The 19,907-nt window shown below is 41.1% G+C and overlaps 1 protein-coding gene and 1 long non-coding RNA gene across 2 annotated transcripts; one reads left to right on the top strand and one right to left on the bottom strand.

The window, feature by feature from the left end:
- Window positions 1-3,201: 3,201 nt before the first annotated feature.
- On the bottom strand, window positions 3,202-16,377 carry LOC109874403 (B-cadherin-like). The gene is made up of 20 exons (XM_031809706.1): window positions 16,108-16,377; window positions 14,668-14,782; window positions 10,518-10,759; window positions 10,141-10,281; window positions 9,894-10,049; window positions 9,655-9,799; window positions 9,373-9,545; window positions 9,135-9,263; window positions 8,839-9,024; window positions 7,845-7,985; window positions 7,591-7,746; window positions 7,350-7,494; window positions 7,077-7,249; window positions 6,857-6,967; window positions 6,582-6,746; window positions 4,674-4,918; window positions 4,405-4,547; window positions 4,075-4,299; window positions 3,771-3,987; window positions 3,202-3,604 (listed from the first exon to the last, which is right to left on the bottom strand). The coding sequence occupies exons 1-19, from the start codon at window positions 16,156-16,158 to the stop codon at window positions 3,809-3,811; spliced, it is 3,021 nt and encodes a 1,006-aa protein (XP_031665566.1). The 5' UTR covers window positions 16,159-16,377; the 3' UTR covers window positions 3,202-3,604; window positions 3,771-3,808.
- Window positions 15,548-18,520, top strand: LOC116358555 (uncharacterized). The gene is made up of 2 exons (XR_004206277.1): window positions 15,548-15,636; window positions 18,040-18,520. It is a non-coding gene; the product is annotated as an uncharacterized LOC116358555 (long non-coding RNA).
- Window positions 18,521-19,907: the final 1,387 nt, after the last annotated feature.

Genomic DNA, 19,907 nt, shown 5'->3' with positions numbered 1-19,907 from the left:
GCAAGCAGTTGCTCCTGACACCACTTGGGTACACTGCAGCATCCACGAGAGGCTCTTGCTGCCAAGGGAAGCCTGACAGCTTCAAAGGTGTTTTGGACACTACAGTGAAAATGGTTAACTTTGTTAAAGCAAGGCCCCTGAATTCTATTGTATTTTCTGCATTATGCAATGATATGGGCAGCGACCATGTAATGCCTTTACAACATACAGGAGCACGCTGGTTATCAAGGGGCAAAGTATTGACACATTTTTTTAAATTGAGAGACGAGCTTAAATTTTCTTTACTGACCATCATTTTCACTTGTCTGACCGCTTGCATGATGACAAGTTTCTCACATGTCTGGACTATCTGGTGACATTTTTCCTCGCCTGAATGATCTGAATCTTGACAAAATTGAGGCTATGATTAAGAAGTTGGAGCTCTTCTCTGTCTGCATTAACAAGGGCAACACACAGGTCTTTCCATCATTGTATGATTTTTTTGTATGCAAATGAACAAGCTTACGGATAATGTCAAATGTGATATAGCGAAGCACCTGACCTGGCTAGGTGCGCAATTACGTAGGTAGTTTCCCGAAACGAACGACACAAACAACTGGATTTGTTATCCCTTTCATGCCATGCCTCCAGTCCACTTACCGATATGTGAACAAGAGAACCTCATCGAAATTGCAACAAGCGGTTCTATGACAATTGAATTTAATCAGAAGCTGTTCCCAGAATTCTGGATAGGGCTGCGCTCAGAGTATCCTGCCTTGGTAAATCGGCTGTTAAGACACTGATGCCCTTTGCAACCACGTACCTATGTGAGAGTGGATTCTCGGCCCTCGCTAGCATGAAAACTAAATACAGGCACAGACTGTGTGTGGGAAATGACTGAGACTCTCTCCAATACAACCAAACATTGCAGAGTTATGTGCATCCTTTCAAGCACACCCTTCTCATTAATCTGTGGTTAGGTAGGTAGCCTAGTGGTTAGAGCATTGGACTAGTAACTGAAAGGTTGCAAGATCGAATCTCCGAGTTGTGGTTCTGCCCCTGAACAAGGCAGTTAACCCAATGTTCCTAAGCCTTCATTGAAAATAAGAATTTGGTCCGAACTGACTTGCCTAGTTAAATAAAGGTATTAACCATTTTTGATGAACAAATAAGGTTTTATATGTAAGATGGCTAAATACAGAGCAAAATGATTGATTATTATTATTTGTGCCCTGGTCCTATAAGAGCTCTTTGTCTCTTCCCACGAGCCAGGTTGAGACAACAACTCACACTCATTCTTATATTTAAGGGAGGATTAATGGCAGGTGAATCCCTGGATCAGGCCCAGGGATTGTTCCAAATGGAAATAGAGAGGCAGAGCTCTATGGAATTGGAGAAAACCAACTCACTCGCGCAAAGCATACGTTTTATTATGACTTTTTATTTTAGTCTACTTGGTAAATATTTTCTTCTTCTTGAACTGCACTGTTGGTTATGGGCTTGTAAGTAAGCATTTCACGCGAAAGTCTACACTTGTTGTATTCGGCGCATGTGACAAATAAGGTTTGATTTGATAGGGACTGTAGGCCCTCGTCAGCCCAACCCAGGAGCTAGAGTTTGGCCAGGGCCAATTCACACTGGGTCAGAAATAGCCCCACTGCCTCTATTTTTGACCTGCCTGCTGCTGTATGGGTATCAGGTCCATGCCTCTCTTGCTCTGGCTACAGGGTATCTATAGGGTGAGAGGAGTCTTTTGTGGTGTCACAGTGGCTATAGTTAGGAGCTGCTGCGGCGTCAGCTGACGCACACTTCATGGAGAACGGCGACAGAGGTCAAGATCACGTCTGGAGCCGAGCCTTGTGTTTGTCTACCATCCTCATCCTCTGGGTCTGTCCAGTAAAGGCTGGTCAAGTCAACGTTTCTACCAAACCTCTGAAACGGTTACATTCATATTGATCTCCACAATGTAAGTAGTTGTAGAAGTTGTCCATGGTGTCCTGCTGCTAAAGAATTCTGTTGATATAAATTGAGTGTATCAGAAAGGTGAAGGATGGGCCGAGACGGCTCCAGCCAGGATATGCTGAGAAATGCATCTGCCAGTCTCCACTAAGATCCCCCAGCAACACCCCAGGGATCGGTGGTACCAGAGCCCTGCCCCATGGGACAGTGTAAGACTAAACAAATTCCATATTGTGCCATGCACGAGTCTAAACGTAACCTATAATCTCCATTATAAACTGGATGGTTCGAGCCCTGCTGATTGGTATTTTAATAGGATCCCCATTAGCTGTTGCAAAAGCAGTAGCTACTCATATTTGTGCCCACACAAAACATGACAACACAGAACATTAAGACAACAGAACTACATACGATTTTTTTTAAATGCACACACAGTTTGTATGTATTGCTATCTAGATCAAATAGGGAAGAGTCATTGTGCCGTGAGGTTTTGCATTCTGTTTTTTGAAACCAGATTTGCTGTTTATTTGAGCAACATGAGATAGAACAGAGTTCCATGCAATAATGGCTCTATATAATTCTGTATCCATTCTGGATTTGGGGACTGTGAAAAGAACCCTGGTGGCATGTCTGGTGGGGTAAGTGTGTGTGTCAGAGCTGTGTGTAAGTTGACTACGCAAAACAACTTGGGATTTTCAACACATTGATGCTTCTTATAAAAAGAAGAAGCGATGCAGTCAGTCTCTCCTCAACTCTTAGCCAAGAGAGACTGGCATAGTATTTATATCAACCCTCTGATTACATTGAAGAGCAAGACACGCAGCTCTGTTCTGGGCCAACTGTAGCTTAGCCGTCTTTCCTTTCAGCACTCGACCACGCAACCTGACAGTAATCAAGATTAGACAAAACTAGAGCCTGCATAACTTGCTTTTTGGAGTGTGGTGTCAAAAAAAGCAGAGCATCTCTTTATTACAGACAGACCTCCCCATCTTTACAACCATATGTTTTGACCATGACAGTTTACAATCTAAGTGAACGCCAAGTGATTTAGTCTCCTCAACTTGTTCAACAGCCACACCATTCATCACCAGATTCAGCTGAGGTCTAGAACAGCCCTTGGCCGTGGTATATTGGCCATATACCACACCCCCTCAGGCCTTATTGCTTAACTACAGCTTGCACAATCTGTTCTGTGGGTATGAGGAAATGCCATCATTCACCGACCCAGACCTCTTCCAGTCAATCATCGCCATCTAGTACCTCAGCAGTGAATAAATGTTAGTTTTATTAAATAAACGACAACCCATCACATGTCCATCATTGTACTAAAGGGATATCCTTTATAAATCATTCACTCTTCAGAAGCAAGAAATAAAAAAACAATTGATTATAATAAAAAATACCCAAACTTAGATGTTTATCAAACATTTTTAAAAGCAATTATTGAGCTTGTTAATTAATCTCAGTTAACAAAAAAATCCTAAGGCTGATTAGGCTTTCAGTAAAATAAACGTCATGCTTAAGGATAGTCTTTTTAGGGAGAACCTAATGGGCTTGTTCTGAGCTAATCTGGTGAGTCCCCTTTCACCTGGTCATCCTCACCACCTCCCTCCTCGTCATAGTAGTAGATAACATCGTCCTCCTGAGGCTCCTTCTCACCACCTCTCTTTCGCAGGAACATGAGCAGCAGAAGAGACAACATTGGAGCACAACATAAACACAGGGCCTTAACATACTATTACATCACTGTGTATTAACAATTACATATGTACGCGTCGAGGACAGCACTGACTAAACACTTTAGTGCCGGGTTAAACAAATGAACAACTTACATAGGAGTAGTAAGACTGCTCCTAGAATTCCCAGAATGCTAGAGGCCGAAGCCTGTTACAGCTTTATCGGTGCACTGAACATCCGCTCCTTTGCAGTTACACACAGAGGCCTGGATGGTGCTGTCATGGTGCAGGCCCTGGTTGTCAGACACTCTCAGGACAACCATGTAATCTCCACTGTCCAACACAGTCTTCAGTGTCAGGATAATGCCAGTCTCTGAAATGGAAAACAGGTAACATTTAACAACGCAATTGTTTTAAAGGGGGGGAAAGTACTATAGTTCTGGGAAAAATCAATACATACTTGTGTCGTTCATTCTGGCAGTCCAGCTAGAATGGGACGACCCCTGAAGCTGCACGGTGTATGGAGCAGCAAAGCCCGCGCTGTCTTTATCAGTGACTGACAGCAGCTGTGGGGAGGACTCCTTGTTGCAGACCCTGATCACACTCTCGTCGATGGTTGGAGCATTATCATTCACATCCTCCAGCTCTATGATAAGGGTGCCAGTGCCAGTTGCCGGGATTTCATCTGCATATCCAAATTAGAGCACTGTCACTCAAAGGGTCAGGTTTAGGGTGTGGTCATTTACTAAATTTTAAATATTAACATTAGAAAAAGGGAACATTTAAATACCGCTGTCGATGCCCAGAACAATAACAGAGTATTTGTTGTCTTGGACAAAAGTGGATTCTCTGTCCATGAGGCTCTTGACTTTGATCAGCCCAGTGTCTTTGTTGATACTTAGCCATCCAGCAGGATCATTGTGTATCTTGTATCTGTGTAGTAAATGTAAAAAATTTAAATAAAAAACATTGCTTACAACCTGTACAGTCGTCATTTGAAAAATGTTTTCCTCTTCAAATCTTACAAAACATAAATTGTAAATGAAGTTCTAATCTTACATGACTTTCTGATTCCTTGCAGTGTCTGGGTCTGTGGCGGTGTACAGAACCAGGTCACTGTCAACAGGGATGTCCTCAGGTTTCCTGATAATCTTCTCCACTGGGGTGAAGACTGGAGCTTCATTCACATCCTCCACATTCACTACAACAGTAGCAGTGGAGGTGGACAGGCTGATTGCGAATGGGACTTCATTCTGCACAGTGACCAGCAGAGTGTACTTGTTGTTCTTCTCAAAGTCAAGCGGCTGTGTTGAAAGAACAGAAAAGCCCATCAGCATAGGAATCCTTCAGACATAGAATCAGGATAATTGCGTTTATATCAACAAGCATACTCTCCCCCTACACATTTGGACAGCGTAGCCAAAACTTTATTTTGCTCTACACTCCAGCATTTTAGATCAAATGTTTCATATGAAGTGACAGTACATACTGTAACATTTATTTTAGGGTCTTTCCATAAATATGTTTTACCGTTTATAAAATGTAAGCACTTCATGTACAGTGGGGCAAAAAAGTATTTAGTCAGCCACCAATTGTGCAAGTTCTCCCACTTAAAAAGATGAGAGGCCTGTAATTTCCATCATAGGTACACTTCAACTATGACAGACAAAATCAGAAACAAAAAATCAGAAAATCACATTGTAGGATTTTGAATGAATTTATTTGCAAATTATGGTGGAAAATAAGTATTTGGTCACCTACAAACAAGCAAGATTTCTGGCTCTCACAGACCTGTAACTTCTTTAAGAGGCTCCTCTGTCCTCCACTCGCCTGCTATTCAGTGGTCTGTGTGGTCTCAAGTCCAGGATTAAGGTTTTCTTTTCCAAGCTTAAAATTATAAACATTCATCATTGGCCATGCTGTCAATGAAGCATGATTTGTGCCGCGCTCAAAACTGTTAACTCGTTAACGCATAATTTGACTTTAGTGATTTCAAGGGGGGGGGGGGGGGGGGGGGGGGGGGAGATATCAACTATGTTCGTCCTAGCGTGCTCGTTCATGTCTTAATCGAAATTACGGATTGCTTCTTATCTGCTTGTCATCCCCTTATGCCATAGTTTGCACCTCCCAATTGTCAGTAAAAAAAACACATTTGTTTAAGTAAGTCAGCCTGATTTTTTTTAAAGGCAGTAAATGTGGCTGAAGGAACTGTTTCACAGCCAGACAATGCTCCGCTGATAGGCCCTAACAACGTGTTCACCGTTATAGCACAATTAACGTATTGTGTAGTGGCTTTGCTGGCATGCATCCCACATCTTTGTTTTGATTGCACACCAAGATGTACATGCTAAAATCTCCACTGATTGTAAGCGTATGAGAACCCTAAAACGTGATTTTGTTTAGAAGTAATAAAGTAATACATTTAAATATAGGCCAGGTTGAATTGGCGCAGGTGGCGATGACTTTCTTACTGCCGCCAAGAGTCGCGCACAACTCAAGTGTCTATTGGGCACAACATAATCAGAAACAATGAAAGCAAAGTAGAGTCAAACTTGCGTATTAGGAATATGGGACCAAAGTACTAAACTTTTGACTAGTTTAATACACCATTAGTGAATTTGTCCAAATACTTACTACACCTTCAAAAATGGGGGGACTAGAAACATAAAGTACTTTCATTTCTAAACGTTAAAACAGATATGTATGAAAATACCCTCAAATAGAAAGGTCACATTGTGTACTGTCGCTTCATAAAACATTGGATCCCAAGTAAAAAAATGCTATAGTATAGAGTCAAATTAAAACGTTTCAGCCTTACAGTCCAAATAAATACGAAGGGGAGTGAGAGATAATTCCTTCAGGAAATCATTCCAGAGTAACAGCTAAAAAGCTACATTGACAGGCTGCTTTTCCGACGCCTCCAGATTAGCAGCTCAAATATATCTATAGGAGAGGATTTCAACATACCTTAGCTGTTGTAATGATGCCCTCCAGCTTGCTAGGGCTTGTGCTCCCACTGAAAAGGCCTTGAGTGTCCCCGTCAACTATCTTGTAGGTGGTGGAACAGGTAGAGGAGTGAGGATCATCTCCATCAGTCACATCCACTTTATTCTCTGGGACTGACACGGTGTACTGCAAAGGAAAGACGCATGATTATAAAGCAACAAAGAGAGGGCAATTCCATTGTGTTTTAAAACAGTTGTAAGGCTTCAATTTGAAATTGTCTTCAGAAATGTGCTTACTGAAGGGTTGTCATTGCTGTCCGTTACTGTAATGATGGCTTTGCCAAAGCTGGTAAGGCCATTTCCCTCCATATCGGCAGCTTGGACTGCCAAAGTATATTTGGGAATTTTCTGAAACAAATTAAGTAGCAAATTAAGTCAGGGTCACAAATGTAACGCAAGTAGAATGTACACAATGAATAAATGATCGACAAGACTATTGATTTGAATAGAGACCAACCTCTTTGTTCAACCCAGGTGCTTTAATCCGAATCCCTCCAGTCACAGGGTTGATGACAAACATGTTGGGGCTTGGTAGTGGAGGCTCCTGACTGAGAATGGTGTATCTGACATCAGAATTGGCAGAGTCCTCCTCATCAGCATCAGTGGCCGTTACCTGCATGACCTCATCACCTGAACAGAGTGAAAATAATAGCAAAATATAGCATAATTTTCCTTCAAAAACATCACATCATTAAGTATTGTAAATACTGAGTGTGTGTGAACAACATACCTGGTTTTGATGCTTCAGGAACTGTTCCCGTAAATGGATCTTGGGTAAATACAGGTTTGTTGTCATTCATATCGATGACTTTCACAATGATCTCCATGGGATCCTCAGCTATACCTGCACCCACTGCAACAGCATGGGCTAGGAGCTAGAGAGAAAAGTAACGACAAACATTACTTTAAAACTACATATAATCAGTTTTCAATTAAGTCAAGGTAAGAAAATTAGGATACGCAAACCGTACAATGTATTGGTCTTTTCTCTCCCTGTCCAAAGGCTGGGTCACATAGAGTATTCCAGAGTTTTTGTCCACAGTGAAGAGTCCCACAGGAGGTAGGTCTGCCCCAGTGCCAGTGATGCTGTACTGGATCTTCACCTCTTTATCATTGCTGGACTTGATCTGGTTTACAAGGATAATAGAATTAACGTCAATGACGAAATGTCCAACACTGATATTAGAGTAATGGAAAAATGATCCTTAACCTACAAGACACTTGCCTGCACCATATTCTTGGGGAACGGGCCTCGGTCATTCTCTGGGAAGTTGATGGGAGGAATGACCCAGTCCCTCTTCCTTCTTTTCAGACCTCCTGAAGACTTGGGGAAGTTCAGAACAGGTAGAGACAGACTTGCTCCAGGCTGTGGAATTGAAACATACCATGAAATATCAAGTCTATGGTTTTACAAGCACCAAAATACATACATGGATCATTTTACAAAAACTGCCATCAAACATCATACCTTAACATTAAAATTTTTAATTTTAAAAACAAAGTTTCAATTACAGAATATTTCCAGCTATTTTGCAATGACCACAACCAAATATAACCTTAGCGACTGTTCAAGCAAGAATCAAAACATCATTGTAAGCGTATGAGAACCCCAAAAAGTTATTTTGTATAGAAGTAATACAAATATAAATCTAGGCTATGAGGAATGGGCGCAGAAGGCGATGGCTTTCTCTCCTGCCAAGAGTTGCGTGCAACTGTGTGTGACGTCATTGTGTCATGAACTGTAAAAGGTTCTATTGGTCACAACATAATCAGAAACAACGAAAACAAAGTAGAGTCAAACTTGATGTAGTCATTGCATGCTAGGAATACGGGACTAAACTTTTGACTAGTTTAATACACCATTGGTGAATTTGTCCAAATACTTATGACACCTTCAAAATGGGGGGACAAGAAACATAAAGTACTTTCATTTCTAAATGTTAAAACAGATATGTATGAAAATACCCTCCAATAAAAAGGTGACATTGTGTACTGTCGCCTCATAAAACCTTGGATCTCAAGTAAAAACACACTAGAGTATAGAGTCAAATTAAAACATTTCACCGTTACTGTCCAAATAAATACGAAGGGGAGTGAAAATTGCTTCCTCCAGGATACCGTTCCAGAAAAGCAGCTAAAAAGCTACATTAACAGGTTGCTTTTGCTGCACCACCAGTGTAGCAGCTCAAATATATCTACAGGAGAGGATTTGAACATACTTTTACTGTCATAATGGTGCCCTCCAGCTTGCTAGGGCCTGTGCACACATTGAAAAGGTCTTGAGGGTCCCCGTCAACTATCTTGTAGGTGGTGGCCCATGCAGAGGAGTGAGGCTCATCTCCATCAGTCACTGGCATTTTCACCACCAAGGCATCCACTTTATTCTCTGGGACTGACACAGTGTACTGCAAAGGAGAGACACATGAATATAAAGCAACAAAGAAAGGGAAATTCCATTGCGTGTTAAAACAGTTGTAAGTCTTCAATTTTAAATTGTCTTCAGAAATGTGCTTACCGAAGGCGTCACAAACTGTGGCGCGTTGTCATTGCTGTCCGTTACTGTAATGATGGCTTTGCCAAAGCTGGTAAGGCCATTTCCCTCCATATCGGCAGCTTGGATTGCCAAAGTATATTTGTTAAATTTCTGAAACAAATTAAGTAGTAAATTAAATCAGAATCACAAATGTAATGGATGTAGAATGTACACAATGAATAAATGATCGAAAAGACTATTGATTTGAAAAGAGACCAACCTCTCTGTCCAACCCAGGTGCGTTAACCCGAATCCCTCCAGTCACAGGGTTGATGACAAACATGTTGGGGCTTGGTAGTGGAGGCTCCTGACTGAGAATGGTGTATCTGACATCAGAATTGACAGAGCCCTCCTCATCCGCATCAGTGGCCGTTACCTGCATGACCTCATCACCTGAACAGAGTGAGGAAAAAAATAAAATCTGAATCGTCCTGGCATAACCTTCCATAAAAAAAACATTGTTAAGCATCGTAAATACTCAGTATGTGTGTGAACAACATACCTGGTTTTGATGCCCCATGAACTGTTCCCGTAAATGGATCTTGTGTAAATACAGGTTTGTTGTCATTCATATCGATGACTTTCACAATGATCTCCATGGGATCCTCAGCTATACCTGCACCCACTGCAACAGCATGGGCTAGGAGCTAGAGAGAAAATTAACAACAAACATTACTTTAAAACTACATAATCAGTTTTCAATTAAGTCAAGGTAAGAAAATTAGGATACGCAAACCATACAATGTATTGGTCTTTTTTCTCCCTGTCCAAAGACTGGGTCACATAGAGTATTCCAGAGTTTTTGTCCACAGTGAAGAGTCCTACAGGAGGTAGGTCTGCCCCAGTGCCAGTGATGCTGTACTGGATCTTCATCTCTTTATCATTGCTGGACTTGATCTGGTTTACAAGGATAGAATTCACGTCAATGACGAAATGTCCAATATATTAGAGTAATGGAAAAACGATTCTTAACCTACAAGACACTTACCTTTACCACATTCTTGGGGAACGGGCCTCGGTCATTCTCTGGGAAGTTGATGGGAGGAATGACCCAGTCCCTCTTCCTTCTTTTCAGACCTCCTGAAGACTTGTGGAAGTTCAGAACAGGTAGAGACAGACTTTCTCCTGGCTGTGGAATTGAAACAAAAACCATCAAATATCAAGTCCATGGTTTTACAAGCACCAAAATACAAAGAGCATTTTACAGAAACTGCCATCAAACTTCAATTGACCTGAAAAAAAAAAATCTGTTTCAATTACAGAATATTTCCAGCTATACATGTCATTGAAACCCTTCCAGAGATGCAGTTTCCCATCTATCCACTAGAGGACACCATAGTCTCATTAATTTAACCAGTCATATACCTTGGGCTGGGTGGTCATCTCATGGTGATTGTGGTGGTGGCCATGTCTGGCCTCATGCAGCACTCTGACTGGAACTGTGATCTTCTTGCCCTTGGACTGGGTAGAGACATAGAACTCCTTATGTCCATTATGCAGAGTCAGCCCCCTCTTCAGTTTCAGCGTCCCGTCGCCATCTACTTTGAAGCGTGAATCCTCGGAGTGAAAGAGAAAGCTGGTACGGCTGGTGCAGTCATCAAAAACCACTGCAAGGTCAAAGAGAAAGGTGGTCAGAGGATATCGTTTAAAATATAATATCGCAACCATAATACAAGTGGGCCTACAAAGTAACCATTGAAAGCAATTCAACAACAGGAGCAGATTTAAAGCACTGTTGCATTCATTTCAAATTCATAACAGGAGCCATATTCCATCAGTGCCTTCTTGAGAGAAACTGATAAGAGCCACCACAGACTCTCTCAGTAAATGTATAAATGGAATACTGGTCATAGTAACGAAGCAGCCAAATGGCCTTCTAAAACACCTAGGCCTAGTCGCCTCATGATCGCAGCTCTGATCTGCTGCAAAGACATTATGCAGGGCTTATTACATGCACAATGTAAAAACCCACAACATGTCAGACTTGCAAAGGAGTAAATTGACCCATATCCTCATGTAACTATTAACATGACATGTATAACTAGTACTGTGCAACTTAGAACAATATACAATGTACCAGGTGGAGATTAAGCTGTCATGGTATACAAGTATTCTACTAGAATCATCCTGTGTGGACAGAGAGCAGAGTTGACTTGCCCAGCCCTGGGTTGAGACTCAAGGACAGGCAGGCAGCAACATCTGGTTTCACATGACTACTATAAACATCCTGAGGCATAGACCTAGCTCTACAAAGAGGTCTGAATGTATCATTATGCTCCTATTAGCTTACAAAAGAAGTAGATTGAGTATTATTTTTAAAAACCAAATCAATACCTCTTTCCAGCCTAATGAACTGGCTAAATGTTATGCAGAAATTGTGCAATGACACACAAGACAACAAGAAATGTGTGGTTGAGAAAGATATGGAAGTGTGGTTTTCAGAAGTAAAACTGAACTGGATGAATGCCACAGTACCCACTTCTGCTTTCTGCTCATTCTATTGATACAGTGGCTTGCTAAAGTATTCACCCCCCTTGGCATTTTTCCTATTTTGCCACCTTACAACATGGAATTAAAATGGGTTTTTAGGGGGTTTGATTTACACAACATGCCTACCGCTTTCAAAATGCTAAATATTTTTTCTTGTAAAACAAAGAAGAAATGAGACAAAAAAAACAGAACTTGAGAGTGAATAACTATTCACCCCCCCAAAGTCAATACTTTGTCAAGCCACCTTTTGCAGCAATTACAGCTGCAAGTGTCTTGGGGTATGTCTCTATAAGCTTGGCACACCTAGCCACTGGGATTTTTGCCCATTATTCAAGGCAAAACTGCTCCAGCTCCTTCAGGTTGGATGCGTTCTGCTGGTGTACAGCAATCTTTAAGTCATACCACAAATTCTCAATTGGATTTAGGTCTGGGCTTTGACTAGGCCATTCCAAGATATTTAAAGGTTTAAAACCACTCAAGTGTTTCTTTAGCAGTATGCTTAGGGTCATTGTCCTGCTGGAAGGTGAATCGCCGTCCCAGTCTCAAATCTCTGGAAGACTGAAACAGGTTTCCCTCAAGAATTTCCCTGTATTTAGCGCCATCCGTCATTCTTTCAATTATGACCAGTTTCCCAGTCCCTGCTGATGATAAACATCCCCACAGCATGAGGCTGCCACCACCATGCTTCACTGTGGAGATGGTGTTCTTGGGGTGATGAGATGTTGAGTTTGCACCAGACATAGCGTTCTCCTTGATGGCCAAAAAGCTCAATTTTAGTCTCATCTGACCAGAGTACCTTCTTCCATATGTTTGGGGAGTCTCCCCAATGCCTTTTGGCGAACATTAAATGTGTTCCCTAATTTTTTTCTTTAAGCAATGGCTTGTTTCTGGTCACTCTTCCATAAAGCCCAGCTCTGTGGAGTGTACGGCTTAAAGTAGCCCTATGGACAGATACTCAAATCTCCACTGTGGAGCTTTGCAGCTCCTTCAGGGTTATCTTTGGTCTCTTTGTTGCCTCTGATTAATGTCCTCCTTGCCTGGTCTGTGAGTTCTGGTGGGTGACCCTCTCTTGGCAGATTTGTTGTGGTGCCATATTCTTTCATGGATTTAATGGTGTTCTGTGGGTTGTTCAAAGTTTCTGGTATTTTTTACAACCCAACACTGATCTGTACTTCTCCACAACTTTGTCCCAGACCTGTTTGGAGAGCTCCTTGGTCTTCATGGTGTCACTTGCTTGGTGGTGCTCCTTGCTTATTGGTGTTGCAGACTCCTTTCAGAACAGGTGTATCGTATATACTGAGATCATGTGACAGATCATGTGACACTTGGATTGCACCCAGGTGGACTTTAAATAATTGTGACTTCCGAAGGTAATTGGTTGCACCAGATCTTATTTAGGGGCTTCATAGCAAAGGGGGGGATACATATGCACGCACCACTTTTCATTTATATATTTTTTTCCCTTAAATTTTTTGAAACAAGTAATTTTTCTCATTTCACCAATTTGGACTATTTTGCGTATGTCCATTACATGAAATCCAAATAAAAATCCATTTAAATTACAGGTTGTCATGCAATATAAGAAAAATGCCAAGGGGACGAATACTTTTGCAAGGCACTGTAGTTAGGTACTAGAGAATCAGGTAGGTAGAGGTACAGCAACTACCACTCTTTTGGCAAGATGGCGGTTGTCACCAAAGTTTTGAACAAATTAAAGAAAGATGTAGGTGGTAAAGCTGAAGTCCAGAGCAACAAATAATCAGGCCCCCTGTCACAAACACATTTGTTTTACAACTGGCTGTCTCGTTGTTGTTGGTAAATCAGTTGTGTCGTCTGCAAACTCGATGATTGAGTTGGAGATGTGCGTGGCCACACAGTCATGGGTGAACAGGAAGTTCAGGAGGGGGATAAATGGAGATTACAGTGACTCATAGGCGACGTTGTTGCCGGTGATGTCTGGTGAGGACCTGCCTTACAACAGGCAAGCCCTCAGTCCAGCCTCTCTCAACCTATTGCGGACATTCTGAGCACTGATGGAGGGATTGTGCATTCCTGGTGTAACTCAGGCAGTTGTTGTTGCCATCCTGTACCTGTTCTGTAGGTGTGATGTTTGGATGTACCGATCCTGTGCAGGTGTTGTTTCACGTGGTCTGCCATTGTGAGGACGATCAGCTGCCCCGTCCCGTCTCCCTGTAGGGCTATCTTAGGCATCTCACTGTGCGGACATTGCAATTTATTGCCCTGGCCTCATCTTCAGTCATCCTTGCAGCATGCCTAAGGCACGTTCACGCAGATGAGCAGGGATCCTGGTCATCTTTCTTTTACAGAGTCAGTAGAAAGGCCTTTTTAGGGTCCTAAGTTTTTATAATTGTGACCTTAATTGCCTACCATCTGTAAGCGTCTTAATAACCGTTCCACAGGTGCATGTTCATTAATTGTTTATGGTTCATTGAACAAGCATGGGAAACAGTGTTTAAACCCTTTACAATGAAGATCTGTTAAGTTATTTGGATTTTTATGAATTATCTTTGAAAGACAGGGTCCTGAAAAAGGGACATTTCTTTTTTTGCTGAGTTTATGTGTTTGATTTCTAAGACATTCTAAAAAGGTTTGTATCGTTCACAACTAAGTTACCAAGTAACTCTAAATCTAGCGTATAGGACTGGTTTCAAATGATCACTTTTATGTCTAACATAGCCACTTCATATGCGACAAATCGGTCCAGAATGGGAAAAGTATCCTTTCTATTTTATTCAGCTGAGCTCAATTACACTCACCAGTTTATTAGGTAAATCTAGCACCAGGTCAGACCCCCTTTTCTTCCAGAACAGCATGAATTATTCAGGGAAATTTTTTGTTGAAGGTTCAAATAGATATTTCCCAGTCGGAGCTCGTTTTTTCCCCCAAGTTTTGAACACACTGAAGTCGGAGATTTCCGAGTTCCTAGTTGTTTTGAACGCGATGTTAGCACAAGACAGGGCAGAAATGTATGACAGTTAGGAAGCTACCATTAGTTAGTTCTTACCTTTTCCAAGACTCCGGCCACTTCGTAAGTGATTTCTTTCCACTTTGAAAATGTACATTTCTGAATTGAAACCTGGAAGACATTTTGACTCCTCCGACAACCCTGGTTTGAAAGCCTTACAAAAGGAAAAAATAAAATAAAGTTTTATTATTTATAATCAACTGTACAAGGTCATAAAATAAATATTCACCAGATTTCCATAGAAATGCAATTATACTATCACAATATTACAGGCACATATTTCCCTCAGATTACACAGACCCACAAAGAATTCTAAAACAAATCCAATTGTGATAAACTCCCATATCTATTGGGTGAAATACCAGTGTGCCATCACAGCAGCAACATTTGTGACCTGTTGCCACAAGAAAAGGGCAACCAGTGAAGAACACCAATGTAAATACAACCTATATGTCACGTAGAGTAGGCCAGATGGCTAAACTGGATAACCTAACCTCTATAAAAATAAAAAGATGGCGGAACCGCAAAAGTTCTTCTGTGCAAAGGTGTTTATTTACAAGTGATTCCGGAACAGAAAACAACAGTACTGCCATCAACGTCTACCTTATGGGACAGCTTAACAACAATGCTGCCCCATCCACAGCTCAATCCCAAAAAAAATCCCCCTTAGAGACTGGAGAGAGGCTCCTTTTGTAGGGCTAGCCCCTCCCCTCAGAACAATTAACCCTAATTAATTAATCAATTAACAATACAAACCTACATTTTTTTTTTTTTATACATTGCAACACGGTTTTAAACAATATCACAACATAACATTTACAACATTACATCACTACTGACAATATCTTTCAATATGCCCATATGCATTAATGAGCCATTTGGGACAGGCACTATAAAGCCAACCCAATTCCCTTAGCTCGGGTCCTTTTCCAGCATACCCAGAAGCTACAGAGATGGAGAGAGAGGAACAGAACAAACAAACAATGCGCTCATCCACAACATTGATAAGTATAATCATTATTGTATCTCTCAAATATGAACATTGACAAGTGTGAAATGCATGCACCAAGACAGAAGTTAAATTGTGTGTCGACCCACATTGTTAACTTATGGTATAATGGCGCAGGGAGGAGTGATGAATATGTGTGTGCGTTCAAGAACCAAATGCTGCCCGCGGCCAGTGACGGACTTCTACGTCACACTATATTTATTTATTTTCCCATTTGTACTTAACTATTTGCAAATCATTACAACTTTGTATATAGACATAATAATTTGGAACTTGTAAGTGTAATGTTAACTGTTAATTTTGTATTGTTTATTTCACTTTTGTTTAGTATCTATATCACTTGCTTTGGCAATGTAAACATATGTCTCCCATGCCAATAAAGCCCCTTAAATGGAAATTGAACTGTATTCCCAGGTAAATGGCGTAGCCTACATTGTGTTACTTTTAAAGTAGAATAAAAAAAATCTTACCTGGAGAAATAATATTAATACGCCCAGCTCCACAAACCAAAATGCCCCCATTTGTTTTGAATAATTTCTGGACAGTCGTTCCACCAAGAGGTAAAAAGTAATCAGTATACGAGTAGAGGGGAAACGTCTCTCTTGTTCAAATCTATTCTTTCTGGGTTGTCGCTTAAATAAGAAAAATGAGCTTCAGGAGGTAGTGATGTATGCAGGCAGGAGACCTCGCCCATCCGCTCGCTCTAAATATGGGCATGGTGAAGAACGGCTCCTTATACCCGCACCTATGAAACACAGGTAAATTGTCATAATCCAGAAACCCACAGCAGGGTCCTATGTGCCAAATTATTACACAATAATGTGAGAATTCCGATCGAGAGGAAAAGGTGAGGAAGATGAGGAAGAATGGGTTCAGGATCAAACACGGAGGTCAGTCATTCCATTTCATGATCAAAGTAGTTTAAAATAAAACACAGTCAGCAACACTGAAAATAATTTGTCAAAATAAGCTTTACATTTTAACAAATGACTTGATAAATACATATATTTTAATCATGGTAAAACATTTTATTTACCATTACTCAATTAAGCCTAGTCAAAATAAATTCTGTAGCTATTCTTCACCATACACTTCCTCAGCTTGTAGTAAAGTATGTGTGTCAATGTGAGAGACCCTGTACTATCTCTCAAAGGAACCATTGATTTTGCTAGTCTGACCACAGACTGCATAATCCTAAAGCATGTCCAGTTGGGGAATGAGACTGGGACACTTTATTAAAAACAACCCCATTTCAAAAAAACATCATAGTACTTGAATACTATTTATGTTGATCTCACTTTTACTCCTCAACGCTCATGCTGCTGTACTGTAGTTTATTTGGCTGCCCTACACAACTAAAATAATCATAATGAGTAGCCTAAACATCTCCAGTCAGCAGAACATATCAGTAATAAAATGGTGTATTGTAGATGGGCTTTACCACCTGAGGTTTTCTGTGGATCCGATTGGCTACAAATACAGGTAAAATTGCATCAGTAAGTCCTCCATGCATCCTCTTTATCACATCTCCATCATCCACACCTCAGACATGGTGGCAGAACAACATTACAGACCCTGCTTGCTTTGGATTCCCAGCAGCCTTGTGAAGCAATGGTTGAATGACGTGAGTTGACTCATAAGTCTATGGTGTCACCTTGTAGAACTAAATACGTCCTATAGACCTAGTCTTCGGTAGTAAGTAACCTATATAATATCAATCAAATTATTAAGATATGGAGAGACCCGACCTGTTGGAGAAAATAAAGTGCTTGAGGGTTCTAAAGAGAAGGGAAACTATGACATGCAAGATATTTCTTAATCCATCCAGTCAGTGACCTTAGAGTACAGAGAATATTGTGGATCATGAGTTTCAAATGTAATCAGTTCATGACCCACATCCAAACATCACTTCCTTCACTTTAAAGGCTTTTACTCATGATCCACAATATTGGTATGCATTGCTAGCCAGGATAATCATAACCTCCAAAGTAGTTTTTGTCACACCCTGATCTGTTTCACCTGTCTTTGTGTTTGTCTCCACCCCCCACCAGGTGTCTTTCATCTCCAGCATTAGACCCTGTGTATTTATACCGGTGTTCTGTTTGTCTGTTGCCAGTTTGTTTTGTTCACCAAGCCTAACAGCCTTTACCCCCTTGCTCCGGTCTGTTTCTAGTTTTCATGGTTTTGACCATTCTGCCTGCTCTGACCCTGCCTGCCGTCCTGTACCTTGTCCCACCACACTGGATTATTGACCTCTGCCTGCCCTGACCCAGAGACTGCCTGCCGTTCTGTACCTTTTGGACTCTGATCTGGATTACTGACCTTTGCCTGCCCTTGACCTGTTGTTTTGCCTGCCCCCTGTTCTAGTAATAAACATTTGTTATTTCGATACTGTCTGGTAGGCCACCAAAGCGATGACGCACAAAGGCCAGGGTGCGACGGGAGCCCCGGTGGCAGGCAAGCCTAGAGGAGTGGACCACTCAAGGACCAAGGAGCGGACAGTGCCAGGCACAAACATCCAGTTATCTGCCCATCTCCAAATGGGTCAGATCAGCTTTGCAGTAAATAACTTCAGCCAGACCCCCTTTCACCCGCAGAGGGGTGCGAAGGGAGCTGGTGGCAGGTGACAGCTCACGCCCTGCTGTAAATCAAGGACAGAACATTCAGCTCTCTCGCTCTCCAAATTAACCCGAGGAATTTGCCTTTGTTTCACAGATTTTCCCTCCGAAACTCTAACACGTTTTAAAGCGAATACTGGAACAATATTTCTAATATAGAACGAGGGGAATGGTCAGAGGCGACCTAAAAGAACACGGATGTCAGGCTGTTTGTTATTTTGTGATGTCATTATAAAAGATTAAAGGAAATACTGTATACACACTACATTTATGAAGTTTCCATCCTCTGTTGTGCATGAAATATAAAAACATTTTGTTAAGAGGGACATGATTTTAGGAGCCATAAAAGATACGATTTGCATAACTTTGTACAAGTGACAAGCCTTGCCCTTAGTCAGAGAGCGTCAGTTTTACGAACCACCCCTTTTGAAGAACTGTATAAAATGAGGGGTTAAGAGTTAACCTCTTGAGTGTAGGGGGCAGTATTTTGATGTTTGGATGAAATATTTACCCAAATGCCTATTTCTCAGGCCCAGAATCTAGAATATGCATATAATTGTCAGATTATGATAGAAAACACTAAAGTTTCCAAAACTGTCAAAATATTGTCTGAGAGTATAACAGAACTGATATTGCAGGCGAAAACCTGAGGATAATCCAATCAGGAAGTACCGTTTTTCCTGAAACCTCTGTTCCATTGCATGCCTTCCCTCCATTTAAAGGGATATCAACCAGATTCCTTTTCCTATGGCTTCCACATGGTGTGAACAGACTTTAGATATAGTTTCAGGCATTTATTCTGAAAAAATGAGCGAGAAAGATCACATTGCGTCATTGGATGGCTGGGTGCCAGCAGTGTTTTGCATGTGAGCAGCTTGGAGCAGACATTTTCTCTCTCACTCCTATTGAAAAAGCTATGGTCCGGTTTAAATATTATCGATTATTTATTGTAAAAACCACCTGAGGATTGATTATAAAAACCGTTTGTCATGTTTCTACAAACTTTACGGATACCATTTGGAATTTTCGTCTGCCCCGTTGTGACCGCTCGGGCCTGTGGATTTCTGAACATAACGCGCCAACCAAATGGAGGTTTTTGGATTTTAAAATAATCATTATGGAACAAAAGGAACATTTATTGTGTAACTGGGAGTCTCGTGAGTGCAAACATCCGAAGATCATCAAAGGTAAGCAATTCATTTTATTGCTTTTCTGACTTTCGTGACCAATCTACTTTGCTGATAGCTGTTTTTAATGTTTTGTCTACTGAGAGCTATCCTCACATAAACTCTTGGATAGCTTTTTTGAAATGTTTTTTTAAATCTGAAATTTAGTAATTTAATTTGAATTTGGCACTCTGCAATTCAGCGGATGTTGACGAAAATGATCCCGCTAACGAGATGGGTGCGCCAAGAAGTTAACATATCAGACCAGAGAGGCGTGTAGCTGCAGCTCACATCCAAAGTGATTTGAACTCTGAAATCTGAACACGAGGTAGAGACGATAAAGTCACCTCCCGGACAAATCACTGGTACGGCTGATTAGCTGTCCTAAGTAAAGTACCTAGAAAAATGTATTTAAGTTTCTAATGTATTATTTAAGTATTTAAGTTTCTAATGTATTAAGGTTATATGTTTATGTTACCATTTAGT

Source organism: Oncorhynchus kisutch, linkage group LG3 (assembly GCF_002021735.2).
Source record: "Oncorhynchus kisutch isolate 150728-3 linkage group LG3, Okis_V2, whole genome shotgun sequence".
In the NCBI taxonomy this organism is placed as follows: Eukaryota; Metazoa; Chordata; class Actinopteri; order Salmoniformes; family Salmonidae; genus Oncorhynchus; species Oncorhynchus kisutch.
The sequence above is the reverse complement of the archived record's forward strand: the minus strand, read 5'-3'. Positions and strand labels throughout refer to the sequence as shown.

What these genes read in the sequence shown, in the direction of transcription:
- LOC109874403 (XM_031809706.1), bottom strand. Translation starts at nt 16,158, where the DNA reads ATGGGGGCATTTTGGTTTGTGGAGCTGGGCGTATTAATATTATTTCTC. An exon ending in CACAGTTTGTGACGCCTTCG is followed by an intron (nt 9,025 to 9,134) that starts GTAAGCACATTT and finishes TCTCCTTTGCAG; the next exon opens with TACACTGTGTCAGTCCCAGA. An exon ending in AGAGAAAAGACCAATACATT is followed by an intron (nt 7,495 to 7,590) that starts GTACGGTTTGCG and finishes TTTTCTCTCTAG; the next exon opens with CTCCTAGCCCATGCTGTTGC.